Source organism: Pyricularia oryzae, chromosome 2, assembly GCF_000002495.2.
Source record: "Pyricularia oryzae 70-15 chromosome 2, whole genome shotgun sequence".
NCBI classification, from domain to species: domain Eukaryota; kingdom Fungi; phylum Ascomycota; class Sordariomycetes; order Magnaporthales; family Pyriculariaceae; genus Pyricularia; species Pyricularia oryzae.
The window spans coordinates 251721-270926 of record NC_017850.1 but is presented as its reverse complement, the minus strand read 5'-3'; the positions used below and the strand labels follow the sequence as shown (position 1 = coordinate 270926).

Here is a 19206-nt window from a genome sequence, read left to right as displayed (position 1 = left end):
GTGTGAATCTATCAACATCGTTCGCAGCTGTTATATGGTAACTATCCCAAACTAGACAGCTTTGACCCAACGAATGTAAAACTCGGGCGAGTTGTACAAATCCCATGACTCACGCTTCGTCCTGTCCGCCATGATCTTGAGTGCAGATATACCAAGTCGGTATCGCCCGGCTGGCACCCACGTCCCATCCGCCAGACTGCCATCCCAGGCCGTCAACGTGCCAGCCGCACGGCTATACTTGATCGGGAACTCTGCCCCCACGCTGCCAAGGACCTTCACGCCTAGTCCGTTGTCTTTGGCATCTGCCAGCGCAGGCCCCTCGAGTGGCACGACCTCTATCCTGACCTCGGGGCTGCCCAACACCAGCCACGTGTATGCTACCGGCATGGATCCAACTACGAGAACGTTGGCCGTCGCGTTGCCGGCATCAACGGCCCACTCGGGGCGCGTGCTTGGTGCGGTAAGCTGGAATGTTACATTGTCTCGCAGACCGCTGCCTCTCATGTTTGCAGTGTCCAACATGAACATCCTGTTCACGGCCATGACCGTTGCGTTGCGCATGGATCCGGCCAAGCCAAAGTATGGCAGCGACAAGGACTGGACCGGACCCGTGCTACCGGTACCGTTGAGCGTCACCCATCCAGAATACATGGGCAGGCTGGCGGGATCGAAGCCGTGGTCGGTCGGTGGGGAAACGACCATGTTGACCTCGGCGCTTTCACCAGGCGCCAGAGTCAGTGTCGATGGCTCAAAGGACACTTTTGCTGCAGCTTTGCTCATGTCAGGGGCCGAGTTTCTGTAGATCGAGGTAAGAGAGCTGGCCGTCAGCGCAGGCGAGTGAGAAACATTGTAAGTGGCAACCTCCTGTCCCAGGTTTGTGACTTTGAAGGAAGTTGAGCCGGAGAAATTGTCAGTGTCGTTGAGTGACAGGTTTGGCACATCAAATGTGATTGTGGACTCGAGTGCGTCCAGTGCCTGGATGAGGCCAGCGCCCTGTTGAACGACGGGTGCCAGTCCATCACTGAGAACCCATTGCCCTGCATCACTGAGTCTAAAAGACGGTGCTGGCTTCGCCGTCGAAGAAAGCATCTTCTCCACCACGCCTGGGGCAATCTTGCCGCGTGCCTCGATGAGCAGCGCGATGACGCCCGCCGCAAGTGGTGTGGCCATTGAAGTGCCGGAATTCACCGCATATCCCCCCAAAGTGGTTGGCCAAAGCGAGAGGATCTGTCCGCCTGGAGCTCCAAACTGTGGCTTGAGTTGCAACTCATAGTTGGGCCCCCAGCTAGTGAAGCGGCTGACGCTGCCACTTAGGACTGCCTCGCGCGTGTACACAACCGTTCCTTTGGCCGCGTCGTAAGTTGGAGCCAGCGAGGCCTCGTATGAGGAAATAGCAAGCACTCCATCTCCCGTCGACGGCGCACTGATACCGAACATGCCCTCGGTTCCGCCAACCTCGTTTCCTGCAGCAAAGGTAACGTGCACCCCGGCGGCCACCATGCGCGACACTGTGACAGAGAAAGCGTCCTCGCTCCAGCCGCTCGTGAGGCCCAAAGATCCAGTGATGATGTCGCTGCCATCCTCAAACGCCTTGGTGACCGCGGCAATGAGGACATCGGTTCCAGAGCCGCCGGTGCATCCAAAGACGCGGTACATGCCCAGCGTCGCGCCCGGCGCTGCACCCTTGAGCCCGCTGCCGGTCAGTGCGACCTTGTCCTGCTGCGCGCCGATGATGCCAGCCACGTGGGTGCCGTGGCCATCGCACTGGTCCAGGGGGTCTTGGTCAGGCACCGGCGCGTTGTTGCCGTTGTAGGCGTCGCCAACCAAGTCGTAGCCGTAGGACACGATGCAGCCCGGGCCGAAGCAGCCGCCCAGGGCAGGGTGGAGGTAGTCGACGCCCGAGTCGATGATGCTGATGCGCACACCTTTGCCTGTCAGGCCTCGGGCGTGCAGCTTGTCGACCTGGGTTTGGACGTGAGGCGGGTAGGGGACCGTGTTTTGGCGACGGCGATGGCGGCTGTTGGGCTGGGTTGGCACACCTGCTGCCGTCCATTTGGTCTCGGTTTGTGGTCGCGGGACGATTTGGACGGGCCACAGCCGTTTGACCTGGGGAAGATTGGCGATTCTGTTGACAGTCGAGTTGTCGTTTTCCCGGACCAAGTCATCAGACAGGCGAAACGAGACTCCGTTGAACAGTCTGGACTTGAGCTCGGTGCGCCGGGAGACATTGTCCTGGCCGAGGTCGGATTTCAGGCTGGTCATGAAAGCGCCGGTGTCCTGTCGTTTGTTGGCCATGGTCAGCGGCTGTGTGCGCATCCTTTGTTGCGGGATCGTTATTGCATCTTCAGCAACATACCTCACTGTCTTGTAGCTCCGCAATGTAGGACCCTGGGATCACGGCAGGCTCCGGGGCAGCTGATGCCTGACTGGCCTGGTCGTTTGCGCCATGCGCGACACCCGCGAGGGCGCAAAAGAGCGCAGCCGTAATGGAAAAGACAGTACGCGCCATTTTAGGTGCCAGTGTCTGCGCTTCTCGAAGACACAGGATGCTGTCGACGTTGATGCCGAGGTTCTTATACGCCCGCGACGGCGCCTGGCTCGCTCAAGCCGATTCCTATTCGCGGGGCCATCATCGTGCTAATACGAAGCGTGAATGCAACCCCCCTCCGTTGCCTGCATAGTGCCCGGATGAGATTTCCATGGGTTCTGCGCCGTATCTTTGTGCCGCCAAGGAAAACCGCGAATGTTACCTTCCTGATTGCCGACACACTGCCCTGTGAGGTGCCAGTGCTGGTGGGGAACTATACAGCCATGAGCTTGATTGGATGTGATGAGCCTTGACCCTCGACTGGGGCCGCGAGCAGTATTGAGCAAGATGATGGATATTGAACGGGGCCGAGTTTGACTGCCGTCGTACGTGACAATTCTCTCTTTTGGTGTTGTACTTGATATAACATTCTCATTATTGTTCTCTCTTGTGTACATGTGCCTGCTTTTCTTTCACCCTTTTGAGTTGATGTGGTTTTTGCGCTCGACCCTTGCCAAGGATTACCAGTATGCAGAGATCCGCTTGTCGATTCCCTGGCTTCGTGCAGGTGCGCTTTTCGCTGGTAGGATCAAATGACACCTTGGCGGCGCGGTAAATGGCCGGAGATACAACGTTGCTATCCGTCTTGCCCGATATCCAAGTTGGCACCAACGGCAGGCGGTCCGGCAAGGGGTATTATCGCAGTGCTATACTTTTATGGCCGACAAGGTCAGAATTGACAGTTGACTTTTCCTGATTGATAAATTTCATCTTGCTCTCGAAATAAATCCAAATATTGCACTCGATCAACATCATGCCCAAAGCTTCACTGTTTTGATTTGCGCATAGCCAGACATAGTGCTCCTCGATTGATACATGAGCACTCTTGCCCCTCCTTTGTCGTACTCTAGCGCAGTACCAACTGATACTCCCAGTAAGAACACCGCTGTTGAGTAGGTTGATATGTATCATAGTCAGACCCCTATGCCTACTGGGCGCTCTGCAATGGTTCTTACAAGTGCCTCGTGGTACAACTGTCACGGCTAGACAGCTTTATGTAGAGAATTGTTAACATCTTTTTGCGTTCTTTCTCTTTCTGAGATAGCAAATTTGACACAGGTCACAGGTGACACCAGCTTGGGGAGTTCAATTCAAAATCTAGCAACTTCTGTGACACTTGTATACCATTCCGACTTGGAGTGTCTGTAGCGATCGCCGAAGCTATCAAGGGAATGCAGGCTTGTCATTTCTTGACATTATGCCCGTGTTCTACTATTCCGATACTCGCCAACTGCCCTCATTCTTTTAGCTATCAAGTTTAGCCACGTTACTATGGCGCCATTCCAGTCATTCCCTATCCTGTATATATCAGGAACAAGGTCGCCAAGGCCCAAGGGGCGGTCGGAGCATCTATGACCAAGCTAAAGACGGAATCGTCAATCTCAAAAGATGCACAAGTACATGGCCTGAGGTCTGCTGCCGGATGAAGCCGAAATGAACGAATTTCAGGCAACCTCCATAAAAGACTCAAGCAGATGCCTCAATTAGAGTGAAGAGCCCAACTCTCCTGTCAAGGTGCAATAATTAGCATCACGGCCCAGGATGACACTTGTGGACATTACTTGAGTTGATAACTAGCTAAAGGCTATCTAAACGGCATTGAAAGACAAGATCCGAAATATACGAGGGATAGTCGAGATATTCTTGTCCCACTGAAAGATTTGTTCTGGAAATGACTTGAAAAAAACATGCTGTATCCTGGCAAGCGAGATATTTAGCGTAATGCCCGTGTCGTGATTCATGGAAAGCGGAACTATTTAAAGCAACAACGACCACGAGTGAAACGGGGTGGGCGAATTGGCGTTGTCCGAGACAGGGAAAGTACGTCCAGACAGTCTGCCCTAGATTTAGTCTGCTCCTTTTTCAAGCTCTATGCATGTTTGGATCAGGACGCCAAATGGTGAACCTGGGGGTCTTGAGGCTATTTTATTTTAAAGTTCGGTATAGCCGGGCACAAGTCAGTACCCAATCATGATCGCCTCTGCTTCCCAAAAATGGCACTCGTACTTTCTATTCATACCCTCCCAAGGGCTCTGAATAGTATGCCTAGTCGTCGGCGTCGCCGACAGTGTGAGCAACATGCTGCTCTTTGACGACAAGGACCGTTTCTCTGTAGGCCTTGCCCTTGCATAGTCTGTCGACGAAGGATTGTCATCTTTAGTATATATGTCTTGGCTGCAGCCCGCCATTCTCGACAGAAATTACCTGCTCCATCACACCAATACTTTTTTAATAATTGTATTTTTCTGCCCCTTCGCTTGTATTTTTTGCATTTTTTGCATTTCTTTTGCATTTCTTTGCATTTGTTAATTCACACTCTTTAAGTCACTCTTTTTTAGTTTTTAATGTTTTTCGCTATCATAACAATGTTCCGACCCTCGCTTGTTTAAACCTCCAGCCGCTTGTCATTAGTCTCGGGCGCCATCACCACCGGACTCGGGCAAGTCGTCGACACAAACAACCTTCTATCAACCACGCCTCTAGAAACCGAGGAATTTGCGGCCCCAAAACAAAAAAATGAGCCCGTGATAGTATACGACGACTATGCGACAGCCTCGAAGGAATTCAAAGCTGCGCATGCCGCCCGGAGGGGAGGGGCATGTGGGATTTCTCGTGGCAGGTTGAAAAAGGACAACCTCGAGCATGTCCTCACCCCCATCGGCGAGCACAAATTCTCCGCCCCCACCATGGAGCATCCCCATCCGACTGGATTGCGGGATGGATGCAGCCGAGGATGGCCGTGTGGCCATCCACACGAGGCCCAACCAAGCCCTTTACTTGACGCCGACGGCACGCCAAGGACTATCGACTTTGGGAGGAATCCCGAGTTGAAAGCCGGTGGTAAACCCCGTCTCCATTGTTAGGAGAAATAGGGGGTGCATAATGATTTATATCATTAGACGTCGATCTGGCGATTCTCGACGTCAACAGCAACGTGGTGCTGCTTGATATGCGAATCACAGAAGACTCTTCACGGCATCGACACAGATAATCGAGGCCTGTCGATTAAGGGCTTGAGTTGTTGGCCGACTTTTGACAGGAGTGGTCCAACTTCTGTGCTTTGCCAGAAGGAGACCTTTGGCGGACTGAAGCATCGAGGCGCATAACGATGTGATGATAGTTCGTTTTTTGCACTTGTTTTATTGTTGTGTTTTTTTTAGTTCAGTTTTGTCTCTTTTATTTGATTTCTCCGTCTTTTCTTTACACTACGTTTTCACTTTCTTTTTTTCCGTTTTCCGATTTCCTTTTCCGTTTCCTTTTTTCATTTTCCTTTTTTCGTTTTCTTTTTTCCTTTTATTTCTTTGCATTGCCCTTGTCTTTTTCCTTTTTTCATTACGTTTTCTTTATGAGTTCGTTTTCCCTTTTTTCCTTTTTATTTTCCTACTTTTCCATCAAAAAACTCGTTATTTTCCTATTTGATTTTTCTTAGTGTTTTTGTTTAGTGTTTCTATTTCCTTATCCTCTTTCCTCTTTATGCATCGCCGCTCCGCTTTCTTTACCATTTTGCGTTTACTTTTGCATCAAACATTTGGGTTCATCTTGGGGTTATACTTTCTTATTTCTCTGTCATTTCTCACTGTTCGCCTTGGCTGCTTTTTCAAATTATCTCTTTCGCATGCTTTTGTCCTAGTTTGGCTTCTCTAGAAGGCGTTTTCGGAATTTTCTTTGCTCAACCTCTTTCACTCATCCTTTTCTTGTCATTTTCTTTATCTTTTGCGTCTTTTCTACATCTGCAAAATCTGTCTTTTTGGCTTCCTTTGGACCTTTGCTGCGTTTACTTGCTCCTACCCTGTCGTTTCTTAATCTTTATTTGCTCTGCTTGTTTGGTTATGCTGTATCTTCTTTCTTTTTGTCTGTTTTAATTTCCTTGCATGTGTTTCTTCTGTCTTTTTTGGTCAACATTTTTATCTTTGTCTTTTTTACATTTCCTTTATTTTTGGTTTTACGCTTATATACGCAAAGTTTCCCTTTCTGTTACTATAGACTGCACTGCGGTTGCCTTTTCATTTTTCTCTATTTCTTTCTCGAGTTGTATTTGCGCTGCTTTGTTACGGGTTACTGCCTCTCTTTTCCCCAAATCACTTTCTGCGTTTGTATTCATTACATCTTTCATGCTTGCTTTGGTCTGGTTTTCCTTTACTTATTGCTTTCATTTTGCTCTTTCGTCTACTTCTGATTTACTTTCGTTGGGGGTTCGCGTTCGGGGAGTTACATGGAATTTTCGGGTAGTACAAAGAAAAGTTATGTTTATAAATCTTTCGACACGTGCAGTTCTTTTGACATGAGTCCCGAGTGTCAACACGTTCATTAACCTAATGCCCAGGCTCCGAGAACTCTTGAGAACAATTACGTATGTGCACTTGAGTTTGTTTCGGTTTCAGTGTAACATAGTACTCTAAAGAACTATCAAGTCCCAAGTACAGCAGGAGTATCCAACAGCATAACAAGACACAAGTATCTCCTCAAGACGGACCAAGCATGACAGCAGGGTCGTTCTCCCACCCGGTCATGACCTTGGCCGCAAACCTCGCCGCGGCCTCCCAATCACCCGCCTCATCGGCCCTGCCCAAGTGCCCGAGTGCCTCGGTCGCGCACATGAGCGCCCGCACGAGATGCATGGTCATGATGCCGGCGCTGTTCCGAGGCTGCCGCTCAAAAAAGCCCCGCATCGTCGTCCCCGGGAAGGAGACGAAGCCAAAGTTGCGCAGCAGCCTGGTCGCCATCTGCACCACTTTGGCGTGCTTGCGCCGGCCGCGGTACGCGTCCATCAGCCACATGTTGGGGAAGACGAGCAGGAGGCGCGGGAGGAGCAGCGGCGCCGCGTCTCTGTGTCCGTCGCCGACGCCATCGACATCAGCATAGACCACATTCGGCCCGTAGACGTCGACCTCGTGCGCCCCCTCCATCAAGCCCATGACCCTCTCGACGTTGCGCACCGTCCCGCTGTCGGCCCTGCCCTTGCCAAACACGTCCACGGCACCCGACATCTCCACCGTCGCGGCGCTCCTGTCCACCATCTTCTCGATCTGCTTGAGCAGCAGCCGTCTCCGCCGCACCATGTCCCCGCCCCCGCCGGCCTCCCGCCCCTTCTCCGCCGCGCACAGCACGCACCCGCACTCGAACCCCCACCACTGCCCGTACTGCCCCTGCCGGGCCCCGACGTCGGCGCGCACGGGCACGTACTGCTGCGTGAGCTCCTCGCCAGGCTCTATGTCTCGGAGCGCGCGCGTGATGAACACGTCCCCCACAAACGCGCGCACCGTGCTGGCCACGCAGGCGTGGTTCATGGCGGCGGCGAGCGGCCACAGGCCTCTGGCGGACGGCGGCTGCCTCGCGAGGCCGGGCCGCAGGCCGGCGGCGGTGGCCAGCGGCGCGCTGAAGCAGTTGCGGACGCGCAGCAGCTCGGCGTGGAAGACGTCCACCACGGCGGCGCCGTCGACCACCTGGCCCTCGCGGCCGGTGGCGTGCGCGTAGTCGCCGGCGTGCATGCGGCACAGGCGGCGGGCCAGCGTGGGGCTGTCGAGCATGCGCCGCACCAGGCCGGCGTAGAGCGCGGCCGACGAGCGCTCCTCGTCGTACTGCGGCGGCATCACGGTCGCCTTTTCCACAAACACCAGCTCGCCGGCCGCGATGCGCTCCGTCGCGAACAGCCCGCGCCCGTGCGTGGCCGACGGCCGCTCCTCGGTCCGCCGCGAGAAGCTGCCCACGTCCAGCGTGCACCGCCCGCCGGGCCCGGGCGAGAGCGTCGCGGCCAGCGCGGCAAAGTCGTAGACCCCCGTCGCCTCCTCGGTGACCCTGGCCTGCGCGCGGTCGCGGTCCTTGATCAGCGCCGCCGAGGTCGGGTTGAGCCGCACGGCCGATTCGAGGTGCGCCAGCGCCGTGGAAAACTCGCCGAGCGCGTAGCTGGCCTTGGCGGCCGTCTGGTGGGCGCGCCAGCCCGAGGGTGCGCCGTCGCCTCCCGCGAGGGACTCGAGGGCGTCGGCACGCGCGGCGTCGAACCGGCCCAGCAGGAGGTGCGTGCCTGCGCGCTTGGCGAGGATGCCTTGCCTGTCGAGGGTGTCCTGCCTTCCGAGGGTTGTGGCGGTGTTGTCTGTGGTGCTGGCAAAGTCGAGCGCCTCGGTGTAGCAAAAGGCGGCCGTGGCGAGGTCGCCCTGCAGGAAGCTGGCATCGCCGGCCTGCTTCCACTCGTGCGCGGAACCGAGCAGCGGCGTCACCGACCCGAAACGAGCCGCGATGGCGGGGTCGCTGAACCGGAGCAGCACAATGTCGGACGGGTGGTCGATCGAGATGAATGCGCCGGGCGGCTGGTCGAGTTCTCCCTCCTCCTCGTCCCGGGGAGACGTGCGAAAGAATGGCTCCTTGATGGCGACGAAGCAGCCCTCGGGCACGTTGGACAGGATGGACGAGTCGCTGTAGGCAAAGATGACGAGGTGCTCGACGGCGCCCGTCTCGTCCTCGACGATGGTGGTCGTGCCTACACCCGTGTGGGGGAGGGCGACGGTGCGGACGATGAGGCATTTGCCATAGTGATGGGTGTCTGGTCGGAGGGCGGCGAGGGTTACCTGGTTTGGCGATTGTGAGCTTTTTGGATTTGGAAACACAGAGCAGGGCGAATGCCGTTAGACAGCCTTGGAGAAGAGAATCCAAACAAAGCTTACCTTTTCCAGCTCCGCTACTGACTTGTAAGACGCAGGGTATTGATGTGAAAAGTCGGGCCTCTTGATTGTCCGACCTTGGTCACCGCCTGCCTCGATCAACTCGTGTTGCTTTTGAACCTTGTCATTGTGCAGCTTGATCATGTTTTGCCTCTTTGTCGTGTGGCCGCTGGCTTGGTCTCGTACTCCATCCTGTGATACTGGTGCTGACGCCATATTTCTGGTGCGTATGTCGTTTTCTTAACCAAGACAACAGCTCTGGATGAACAGCTTACACAAAGCTGGTATAAGAATGCCCATTTTCCATTTCCGAGGTTCGAAAGTGGCAACGACATGTGGCCATCTCGGAGACCAAGCAGCCGCATCTCCAAATCAGCGCATGCAAATCGCGGAACCCCGAATGCATTCAGCCCATTTAACCGGCAGGCTTTGCTTGGCTCGACTTGGCCATGGGGTTTTGTAGTATCCCGCGTTGTAATCAGCCGCAAGCAGATTCACTTCTAAAAAAAGTGCATTCATTTCTCAAATCCAAAATGCCAAAAAATCCCAAGACTCCCCAAAAAAGTCGTTTTGTTCTCGGCTCAATGCAAAGGCCATGCCTCATTCTTATCCCTGGACCGCTGCCTCACGTGGCTCTGCATGGCCGGTTCCACGGTCGCGCAGTCGTGGCTGAAGCTGGTGGGACTCGACACCGCCGTGGTGGGGGTGGAGAGGTCCTTGAAGCCCAGGCCGCCCTGTTCCAGGTCGTGCAGGGTCCTGCCGTCCAGCTTGCCGGGGAAGTCGATCCAGCTCTCGGCGCGCGCGTGGTCGTCGCGGTGGGCGGTCCTGGTCCTGCGGCTGCCGATGGTGGGCGGGGCGACGGCGACGTCGTTGACAAAGTTGGCGGGGTCGAGGCTGTGGTTGTGGGCGGCCTGGTCGCGGGCGCTGTCGTGCTTGTCGGCGGCGACGGCGGCGTCAAAGGAGACAAAGGCGCGGGGGAACCAGCGCGTCAGGAGCGGGCGGAGGGTCATGGCGCTGGCCACGGCGATGGAGACGTTGATCTCGGTCGACGTCCAAAAGGTGTTGATGGATATGTTCCACGTGTAGTCCTGGTCGCGGAAGGGGGAGACGAGGAAGACGAGGCGGATGATGGCGATGACGCAGACGCTGAGAAGTGGTTAGCTGGAGATGACAGAGATACAGTGTAGGCATCACCAACAAAAATAAAACCCAAACTCACAAGAATCCCATCCCAAACAGCCCCAACAAGGCCATCTTCTGCCTCCACGCCAACTTCCGCATGCTCAGCACCACCGGCAGCGGCAGCGCAAAAATAACAAAATCCGTGACGACGTTGATGGAGCTGTTGACGTAGTAGACCATGTTTGGATGGCAGTAGACCTCGCGGCCCTGGTCGCGCAGGCTCATGCGCAGCCCAAAGTCCCAATAAGCCTGCAGGGGCACGCAGGCGGTGAAGTTGGACGCGGCGATCCAGAGGTTGGCCACGACGACAAAGGCCAGCGTGGCCAGGGCGGCCCGCCTCGCGCGCCTGCCCACGCCCAAAAAGGTCAGGTACAGCAGCAGGATGGAGACCTTGGTCAGGCACATGGCGGTGCTGTAGAACACGTAGCCGTACCAGGCGGCGCGGATGCCCAGCGGGAAGGAGGCCGGGTCCGTGTCCCAGACGTGCCGGCCCATGCCGTGGTGCAGCTGCTCCAGGGACGACGCCACCAGCCCGCCCGTCGACAGCCACGCGGCCAGGATGCACCAGTCGGCCGAGATCAGAGGCCGCCCCAGGAGCACCGCGCGCGTGTAGAAGCGCAGGGCCACGAAGATGGCGCTGGCCACGTACGTCGTGATGACGCAGGCGTACAGCCCCGGCTGTCTGGTGTCGTGGGGCAGCGAGAGGGCGTCTGGTGGCGGCCAGGGTGCTGTTGAGGCTGTCGAGTTGTCCGACATTGCTGGAGGGGTGCCGGCTCAGTAGATGGCTGTGGATGAGTGGTTTGTTTTGTTTTTGTTTTTGTTCTTGAGAAGTCTATTTCTTGTCGGTTCCAGTCCAGACGTATCAGCCAGTAGCTATCGAGTCAACCAGCAGCTATCGAATCAACGGCCCACTCATGCGGCGGCGGGTAGTGATATCAGAGCAGGCACACCGGCAAACAATGTAATGGCATGGTGGTTTTGCAGGCATGTACAAGTCTAATCCAGTCACAAGAACAAACAATATCGCAAATCTGACAAGGCCTGCAAGATCGAGGGAACCAAATCGCCGGAACCGTCTTGGTTTTTCTTGGACTAGACTCATCACGCTATCCCAGGGGCAATGGGGGATCTGAGTTTTTGTGTGGATCAATTTTTTTTCAATATGGGGCTGGAACGAAGCATCCCGTCGCGAACCGGTGAGGTACCTTGGTTAAGCATGGCCATTTGACACCCTGTCACAAAAAAACCAAAAAGAAGGCGAAAATCGGTGACATGCATGCCAAGGGTGGATGCGTTGACAAACACCCTTTAAAACGGCATGTTATACCCTTTTCGACTACGTAAAAACGGCCGAGTCGATGCCTGTACAAGAGACCAAGACTGAGCTGAGCGTTGTGCAAGATTTTGCAGTCGGCCGAGCCGGTCCACTTGTCAAACGGTGGGCATGGTATTGGCCGAGAAAGAAATGTCAAACAAAGTTTAATAAAGCAAAAACACAAAATTCCCAACTTGCATTCAGCGCTAGGTGACGCCGAAGCGGACCATAAACAATGCGTATTATCACCTCGGTGTGAAGAGCTTCCGTATAGAAAAAAAAGGGGGATTTGGTCGCGGGTGGGCGGTGGACAGGCAAAAAAAAAACCATCCCAACTGACAAGGACAGTCCCGGATGCGGCGGTAACGCTCCGAGAGGTCGGACACGTGGTGGATACCTGCAGCAAGAGGAACTGTGTGCCGTGTCTACCTAAAACCAAGGCCTGCATAAACTGCTCCAAGCTCTGGGGTCCCTGCTCATTACCGGTTGTTTGCGTAGTACCGTGGGCTGATCTGATAATGGTACTTTTCTGCCTCTTCTGGGTACCCCGCCCCGCACCGGTCTGGGCCAAGCCACCTTTTTCCCCAGCTCCACCAAGGGCACTCGATCTGTCCGCACTCGGTCGTTCTTGCGACGTGTTTTCTGTACGGTTCTTGCGTTTTTGGCATGTTTTGACAGCTTGCTGTACCGGTGATCTCGTTTCTTTTCATCTTTTGCGTTTGCCCCCGGTTTGAAAAAAAAAAAAAAAAAAAAAAAAAAAAACGCGTCGTCTATAACAAAAGCCCGTTATACCGTCAAAGCCCCTAGACTGACTCGGACCAAATTAGACTAACGCCGATCCAAATGTTACCTACGGCCAGGTCCGGATTTTTGAGGAGGCGAGTTGAATTGTGGAGATAGGACTTAGCGGTCGTCTGGTCCGATGTCGTTGCTGACCTGGAGATTCGAACAACTCAAAAACTCCCCGCATTCCACGATGCGTCTAGTGCGTCTAGTGCATCTACGAAGTAGTGCTTGTCTGACCACCACGATCACCAGTGTTGAGATTTAGCGTCATGGCGAGCTTACAAAAGGCGAGCTTACAAAATGCGAGGCGCACTGCTTAACTCCGGACTGCGATGTGATATACACAATGAATGACGCTGGATGATGGCAAATGGAACCAAACATTGCAATACTATATATATAACAGATTTTTGCGGCATCTCCAACATTACTTTCATCATGAAGTTGAACACATGAACCTTGGAGCAAATGCGACACTCGCAGACGATCCAACCACAGTAAAGCAGGACGCACACAGCAGCACGCACAGCAGCAACCATGTCCCAGTCATCCAACAAGACGCTGACGGCCATCCCAACCACCCAATTCACCACCCCGTCGCGCCCGCTCACCTTTCTCGTGACGGGCTGCTCCTCCGGCCTCGGCCTGGCCCTGTGCCGCGCCATCCAGTCCGCAGGCCACGTCGTCGTGGCGACCAGCCGCAACCCATCTCGGACGCCGGCCCTGGTCGCCGAGATCGAGAGCGCAGGCGGCCGCTGGCTGGCTCTGGACGTCGACAGCCCCGACGCCGGCGGGAGGCTGGTCGAGGGCCTCGAGCAGGGCGGCACCGCCATCGACGTCCTGATCAACAACGCCGGCTGGTCGATCCACCAGGCCGTGGAGCAGTTTGAGGAGGCCGAGGTGCGCGACCAGTTCGAGACGGTGTTTTTTGGGCCCTACAGGCTCGTCAGGGCGGTGCTGCCCCACATGCGGAGGAGGCGCTTTGGCGTCGTGGTCAACGTCAGCTCGGGGGCTGGGCTGGAGGGCCGCGAGAGCATGGGTGTCTATGCTGGGGCCAAGGCGGCCATGGATGGTGAGTGCTGCCCTGTGGAGACGGAAAGACGGAGATCCAACTTTTTATTCTGACAAAACCCACAGGCGTCTGCAAAGTCCTCGCCAAGGAAGTGGCCGACTTCAACGTGCGCGTGGTCACGGCCTACCTGGGCACCTTTGGCACCAACATGGCCAACGCGGCGCGCACCGGGGCCGCCCCGCTGGCGGACGACTACCACGGCACCACGGTGCACGACATGATCGGCCTCATGGCCGCCGGGACCTTGAAGGCGGCGGGCGACGCGGACAAGGCGGCCAAGGTCATTGTCGACGTGGTTGTGGGCGCGGGCGTGGGCGAGGGCCGACAGGGCGAGACGGCGCTGCCGCTGGGGCCGGATGTGCTGCCCAGGTTGGAGCTGGTCAGGGATCGGCTGGGGCATGCGCTCGAGGTTTTTGGAGCTGCGGCCGAGTCGACGAGGGCTGACTAGATTCTGACGGTTGGGCTTGGGAGTTGTGTTTTTTTTTTCTTTTTTTTTTCTTGTTTGTTCCTTTTTTGGCGTTGTTCAGCAAGAGACTTCCGGGTCAAATTGCACACCTCACTGAATTACCATGATGCAATTGCAAAACACAAGAATGCAAAAATCATCTCTCAAGCATTTCCTCATGTCCTCTTTCCAACACGACATCACCATCCCCTCGTCTTGATATAAATATCAACCACCTCATCCTCCTTGCCCACCCTGTCCGAGTCGACCACAAAATACCACCCAAAGTGACTGCTCGTGATGCAGGCATGGTTGGGCCAGAGGCGAATCTTTTGCCCAACCGCCAGCTCATCCACCACCCCCTCGCCGCTCCTCCCCCTCCAGGTCAGGATGCCGTGCTCCTGCGCGAACCGCCCGACCATCCAGCCCTCGTAGTCCTCGACGTCGCAGTCCGGCAGGGCCAGCGGCGTCCCCGCGGCGTCCGCCCTGCCCCACGGCGACACGACCGCCATGCCCGGGTAGGCCTTGCAAAACTCCCTGCCCAGCGCCAGGCCGCCCGCCCCGCACAGCGCCTCGGGCGTGCCCCCGTCGCCGCGGCCCGGGTACACGCTGCAGACCTCGGCCAGCACCGTCAGCGCCACGTCGCGCCACGACAGCGCCGACCGGGCCGTCGACCGCGCCGCCAGCTGCTGCATGTCCAGCAGCGGGTACACCCCCGCGTGCATCTCCGCCACGTGGCCCTTTTCCTGCACCTCCTCCAGCAGCGCCCCCAGGTCCAGCACCGCCGCCATCAGCTGCCGCGGCGCCCCCGCGTCGTCTGGCATCCCCGCCCCGCTCGCCATCTGCTCCATCTCGCCGCTCAACAAGTTCTGCACCGCCAGCGCCGTCGGCGACGCTCCGGCCGAGAGCACCAGCGGCGGCAGCCCCTTGCCCGCGCCCGCAGCCCGTGCCTCGACCACCGCGTCGGCGGCCCGCACCAGCGCGCCAATCTCGGCAGCCATCATGGCGACGGCCGCGGCCCGGCTGTCGCCGGCATAAGAGTGCCCGGCGTGCGAGTACAGGCCGCTCAGGACGACGGCGCCCGCGTCGTGCGCCCGCAGCGCCGCCTCGACGACGGCCGTGAACGCCGCGCTCTCGAGCTGCACGCCCGCCCGCCTGCCGCCCATGTCGATCTTGATGTAGGCGTGCGGGACGACGCGGGCGTCCGCGCCGGCCTGCGCAAACTTTTCCAAGCACTCCAGCTGCGCCGGGTGGTCGACCAGCACACTGATGCTGCCGGGGCCCAGCTCCCGCCCCAGCGCGGCGAGGCGCGCCAGCTGTCCGGGCGGGAGCGGCAGGCCGTACAGGACGTTGACGGGGCGTCCGCGGCCGCCGTACTCGCGCAGCAGCGGGAGGAGGAACTCTGCCTCCTCGAGCGTGGAGACGACGATGCGCGCGGGCCCGTCGGCGTCCGAGTCGCCGACCTGCAGGCGCGTGACCTCGGCCGTCTTGTGCGTCTTGACGTGCGCCCGCCACTGCAGGCCCAGGTCCCGCGCGCACGACAGCATGCGGGCGCAGTTGCGGCGCACCGCGGCCACGTCCAGCACCGCGGCCGGCGTGGGCAGGGCCGAGAGCGGCTGCCCTACGTACTGCGAGACGAGGGCGTCGCGGGGGGAGGAGGGGTAGAGACGGGGTGGTTGGGACATTGTCAGGGTTTTGTGGGTGTTGAATGTTGGAATATTTGTCTCTTTTTTTTCTTTTCTTTTGTTTTCCCCCAATTGATTGGAGATGGGTATCAGATGAATTGGGTTTGGTGTGCGCAGTTTAGGGATGAGGGGCTGGATGGTTTGGTGATATTAGCGTGCTAGGTCTAGTCCTAAATTATGACAAGCCCCGCGTTCATCCGAGGCTTGCCGATAAACTACAAGCAGATAAAATGGAAATAAACAATCGACTAGGCTGTCGAATTACCTGCAGCAGTACCAGTACCTGATTCAGTTGTAGAACCCCATGCCTTCCCTGGTAACCGTTGCCGGTTGCCTGTGGGCCAAGAGAGACAAGCTTCTTAAGACGAATATCATGGTCAGCTCCCTCAGCCCCGAATAACATCTGTCAAGCTGTGTAAAACCAATCTTTCCGTCGGGGAAAGTGGAGGAGCATAGCGAGGAAATGAGGGGCAATTCTGCAGGCGTCCCTCCACACGGTATGACGGATGCATGAAAACCCTGAAAGTATGGGGATACGGCGTCACAGCATATGCCTGTATACTGCCATGCAACAACTGGCGCCCTATCTACTATTGAATAGGTACTTTGGCTATCAATCGTGAATTTGTCAATTGGTCAGTTTGTCAATCTTTTCCATCGGCATAACGCTGCCGCAGGTCCAAACCTCTGCTGACCCGGTCCACCGCATTTGGGGGAGTTTCTCTGCGTGGGGGTCACGTCACTGATCATCTTGCTTGGGTCTGACATCGCATAGTCTCTTTGTCGAATGTCAGCTTGTCAACACCATCAACCTCCCATGCAGAAACCCGCGGTCACCTGTCAATTTCACGTAACAAGTACTACAGTAACCCCGACTTGTGCAGTAAGCATGAACCACATCAAACTGCTACCGTACCTCCCATCCCATCTCGGCTGCCGTCCAGTGACGCGATGGCGGCATGCAAAAGCTTCGACGGAGTTTAGCCCGCCTCTGAACCAGGGTTTAGCGCAATCCCAACCCATGAATCCATGCCGGAGTGCACTAAAACCAATTTATTGACTCGTTGATCCAGACAATCTCGCCCCTCCCCCACATCAACCCAACTCTTCCCCCAAAAAAATGACCCCCGACCAAGGTAGTTTAATTAACGTTGATAGGTGTCTGGTTCCGCAAACGGCCATCGGATCGGAGTGTCTGCGCGTTGGCTTCGCGCGGGAAGTGAGGGTTGAGCCTGTGCCACGGCCATGCTTTCCTGGTGGGATCAGTACGCACGGTGACGGGGGACGTGGGATGTGCACTACACTATGCATTCTCCCCTGGTTTCAAGACACGGCGCACACGGGCGAGAGAGGGAGAGATGTCTTTTCTGATCCAAACTTATTATTGATCCTCGTAGCAGAACCCATACCTTGGTTTTGGTGTCGACTAGTTTTCACTGTATATTTCTTCTCTTGGAATAAAACCACCAAAACATTCCACAATTTACTCCTCACACCTTGCCAAACCTTCATCCGGCAAACCCCATCGCAAACATGTCCCCATCAACAGAATCCAACCCCGTCCCCCCCTATCCCCTCCACCCCTCCGTCGCCTCCCGCATCAACCCAGAGTACGCCGCGTTCTACAACGCCCACATCGCCGACAAGCAACAGGTCCACCTGCAGCCCATCGCCGCCTCGCGGTCCTCGGGCGTGCTCATCCCCGGCGCGGGCCCCCTGCTCCCCGTGGGCAGCACCCAAGACTACACGATCCCGCGCACCGCGTCCAGCGGGCCCGACGTACGAGTCCGCGTCTTCACCCCGCCGGGCGCCAGGCCCGCCTCGGGCTGGCCGGGCTGCGTCTACTTCCACGGCGGCGGCTGGGTGCTGGGGACCATCGACACGGAGAACGTGGTGTGCAGCAACCTGTGCGCGCGGGGCGGCGCCGTGGTGGTGACGGTGGACTACCGGCTCGCGCCCGAGGACCCCTTCCCGGCGGCGGTCGACGACTGCTGGGAGGCGGTGCGGTGGGTGGTCGCGCGCGGCCCGGAGCTGCTGGGGCTGGACCTGGGGCGGCTGGCGACGGGCGGGTCGTCGGCGGGCGGCAACCTCGCGGCCGTCATGTGCCAGCGCGCGGCCGTCGTGGCGGACCACCCGCCCTTCCGCCTGCAGCTGCTCTCGGTCCCCGTGGCGGACAACACGGCCACGGCCGAGACGACGCCCAGCTGGCGCGAGAACGAGCACACGCCCGCCCTGCCCGCGCCCAAGATGCTCTGGTACCGCCGCCACTACCTGCCCCGCGAGTCGGACTGGGCCCACCCCGAGGCCAGCCCGCTGCTGTGGGACGGCGACTGGAGCAGGCTGCCGCGGGCCGTGATTGTGTGCGGCGAGCTGGACGTGCTGCGCGACGAGGGCGTTGCGTTTGGCGACAGGCTGAACAAGGCCGGCGTCAGGGCCGACGTGCACGTCTTGGAGGGCCAGCCGCATCCGTTCCTGGCCATGGACGGCGTGCTGGAGGACGGGAGGAGGGCGATTACGTATTTTTGTGAGGCGTTGAAGGAGCTGTAGGCTGTATAGTGTAGTTTGGTGTACGTGTGGAATAATGAGTGCAACAACGAAGAAGCGAACGAAGAAGTGAAGTTTTTATGAAATCTTGTGATCATCTTTTCTTTTTCATTGTTTTCAGTTGGAGACTTGCTACGGAATCCTAATTACTGCCAGCAATGATGCCCAAAACCTAGCACAGAGCAGTGCACTCAATCTCGACGTCCACGTTGAGCGGCAGCGTCTTGACGGCCACGCATCTGCAACCCCTCAATCGTCAGTCAAAATGCCCAGTTGGCATGCATTACAGAAAAAGAAAAAAACTCACGTCCGGCATGGCTTGACCTCGCCCCAGTACTGCATGTAAATCTCATTCATGGCCGCAAAGTCGTCCATGTTGGACAGGAAGACGTTGACCTTGACGACCTTTTCGATGCTGGAACCGGCCTCCTCCAGGATGGCGGTCAGGTTCTTGATGCATTGGTGCTGTTGGACAATGCGACGTTTCAAAATCAGCGACAGGTTCTGAGCGTCAATAGACGAGAGAAGAAAAAAAAGACATAGCTTGGGATATTTACCGTGTGCGCCTGGATGTCGCCGTCGATAATCTGCATGCTCACGGGGTCCATGGGCACGGCACCCGAGACGAAAACGAAGCCGTTGGCCTTGATGGCCTGGCTGTAGATGCCGGGGAGGGGCTTGGGGGCCTTGTCGGTCAGGACGGCGGTCTTGTCTGACATTTTGACGGTGTCGGGTGGTTTGGGTGGTAGAATGTGAGTTTGCAACCTGTGCCGTGGCAAAGAGAATTGACGTTCAAGTTGGCAGTGAACGTTAAAACACACAAAAGATCAGCTGGGCATCGACATCAACGCCCAAGGTTCATCTTTGCTTTTTCTCCAACCAAACTCTACAAATAGTTACATGCATCCCACCCCCCGGTGCAGCGGTGCTTACT

The 19206-nt window shown here is 56.9% G+C and overlaps 8 protein-coding genes across 8 annotated transcripts; 3 read left to right on the top strand and 5 right to left on the bottom strand.

The window, feature by feature from the left end:
* Nucleotides 1–51: 51 nt before the first annotated feature.
* Nucleotides 52–2509, bottom strand: MGG_10445 (thermostable alkaline protease; the record flags this gene model as incomplete). The annotated part of the gene is made up of 2 exons (XM_003713299.1): nt 52–2277; nt 2357–2509. The coding sequence occupies 2 exons, from the start codon at nt 2507–2509 to the stop codon at nt 52–54; spliced, it is 2379 nt and encodes a 792-aa protein (XP_003713347.1).
* Nucleotides 2510–4666: 2157 nt separating this feature from the next.
* On the top strand, nt 4667–5451 carry MGG_15513 (uncharacterized protein; the record flags this gene model as incomplete). Its single annotated transcript, XM_003713298.1, has 2 exons — nt 4667–4719; nt 4986–5451. 2 exons carry the CDS (start codon nt 4667–4669, stop codon nt 5449–5451), a joined length of 519 nt encoding a protein of 172 aa, XP_003713346.1.
* Nucleotides 5452–7050: 1599 nt separating this feature from the next.
* MGG_10443 (uncharacterized protein) lies at nt 7051–9459 on the bottom strand (the record flags this gene model as incomplete). Its single annotated transcript, XM_003713297.1, has 2 exons — nt 7051–9150; nt 9247–9459. 2 exons carry the CDS (start codon nt 9457–9459, stop codon nt 7051–7053), a joined length of 2313 nt encoding a protein of 770 aa, XP_003713345.1.
* A 365-nt stretch (nt 9460–9824) lies between these two features.
* On the bottom strand, nt 9825–11181 carry MGG_10442 (uncharacterized protein; the record flags this gene model as incomplete). Its single annotated transcript, XM_003713296.1, has 2 exons — nt 9825–10389; nt 10463–11181. The coding sequence occupies 2 exons, from the start codon at nt 11179–11181 to the stop codon at nt 9825–9827; spliced, it is 1284 nt and encodes a 427-aa protein (XP_003713344.1).
* Nucleotides 11182–12477: 1296 nt separating this feature from the next.
* Nucleotides 12478–14110, top strand: MGG_14085 (short-chain oxidoreductase). Its single transcript, XM_003713295.1, has 2 exons — nt 12478–13598; nt 13664–14110. Exons 1-2 carry the CDS (start codon nt 13064–13066, stop codon nt 14044–14046), a joined length of 918 nt encoding a protein of 305 aa, XP_003713343.1. The 5' UTR covers nt 12478–13063; the 3' UTR covers nt 14047–14110.
* On the bottom strand, nt 12855–16350 carry MGG_15402 (uncharacterized protein). The gene is made up of 2 exons (XM_003713294.1): nt 15994–16350; nt 12855–15860 (listed from the first exon to the last, which is right to left on the bottom strand). The coding sequence occupies exons 1-2, from the start codon at nt 16129–16131 to the stop codon at nt 14244–14246; spliced, it is 1755 nt and encodes a 584-aa protein (XP_003713342.1). The 5' UTR covers nt 16132–16350; the 3' UTR covers nt 12855–14243.
* Nucleotides 16351–17261: 911 nt separating this feature from the next.
* Nucleotides 17262–18275, top strand: MGG_10441 (lipase 2; the record flags this gene model as incomplete). Its single annotated transcript, XM_003713293.1, has 1 exon — nt 17262–18275. The coding sequence occupies one exon, from the start codon at nt 17262–17264 to the stop codon at nt 18273–18275; it is 1014 nt and encodes a 337-aa protein (XP_003713341.1).
* On the bottom strand, nt 18249–19175 carry MGG_10440 (endoribonuclease L-PSP). Its single transcript, XM_003713292.1, has 3 exons — nt 18830–19175; nt 18580–18737; nt 18249–18511 (listed from the first exon to the last, which is right to left on the bottom strand). The coding sequence occupies exons 1-3, from the start codon at nt 18989–18991 to the stop codon at nt 18445–18447; spliced, it is 387 nt and encodes a 128-aa protein (XP_003713340.1). The 5' UTR covers nt 18992–19175; the 3' UTR covers nt 18249–18444.
* Between the last annotated feature and the right edge of the window lie 31 nt (nt 19176–19206).

Excerpts from the sequence above, each read along its gene's own strand:
- MGG_10440 (XM_003713292.1), bottom strand. The coding sequence starts at position 18,991 with ATGTCAGACAAGACCGCCGTCCTGACCGACAAGGCCCCCAAGCCCCTC. Across the intron at positions 18,738-18,829 it reads GCGACATCCAGGCGCACACG|CACCAATGCATCAAGAACCT; the intron begins GTAAATATCCCA and ends ATTGTCCAACAG. Across the intron at positions 18,512-18,579 it reads GAGGTCAAGCCATGCCGGAC|ATGCGTGGCCGTCAAGACGC; the intron begins GTGAGTTTTTTT and ends GAGGGGTTGCAG.
- MGG_15402 (XM_003713294.1), bottom strand. The coding sequence starts at position 16,131 with ATGTTATTCGGGGCTGAGGGAGCTGACCATGATATTCGTCTTAAGAAG. Across the intron at positions 15,861-15,993 it reads AGGTACTGGTACTGCTGCAG|CCCCTCATCCCTAAACTGCG; the intron begins GTAATTCGACAG and ends CAAACCATCCAG.
- MGG_14085 (XM_003713295.1), top strand. The coding sequence starts at position 13,064 with ATGTCCCAGTCATCCAACAAGACGCTGACGGCCATCCCAACCACCCAA. Across the intron at positions 13,599-13,663 it reads GGCCAAGGCGGCCATGGATG|GCGTCTGCAAAGTCCTCGCC; the intron begins GTGAGTGCTGCC and ends CAAAACCCACAG.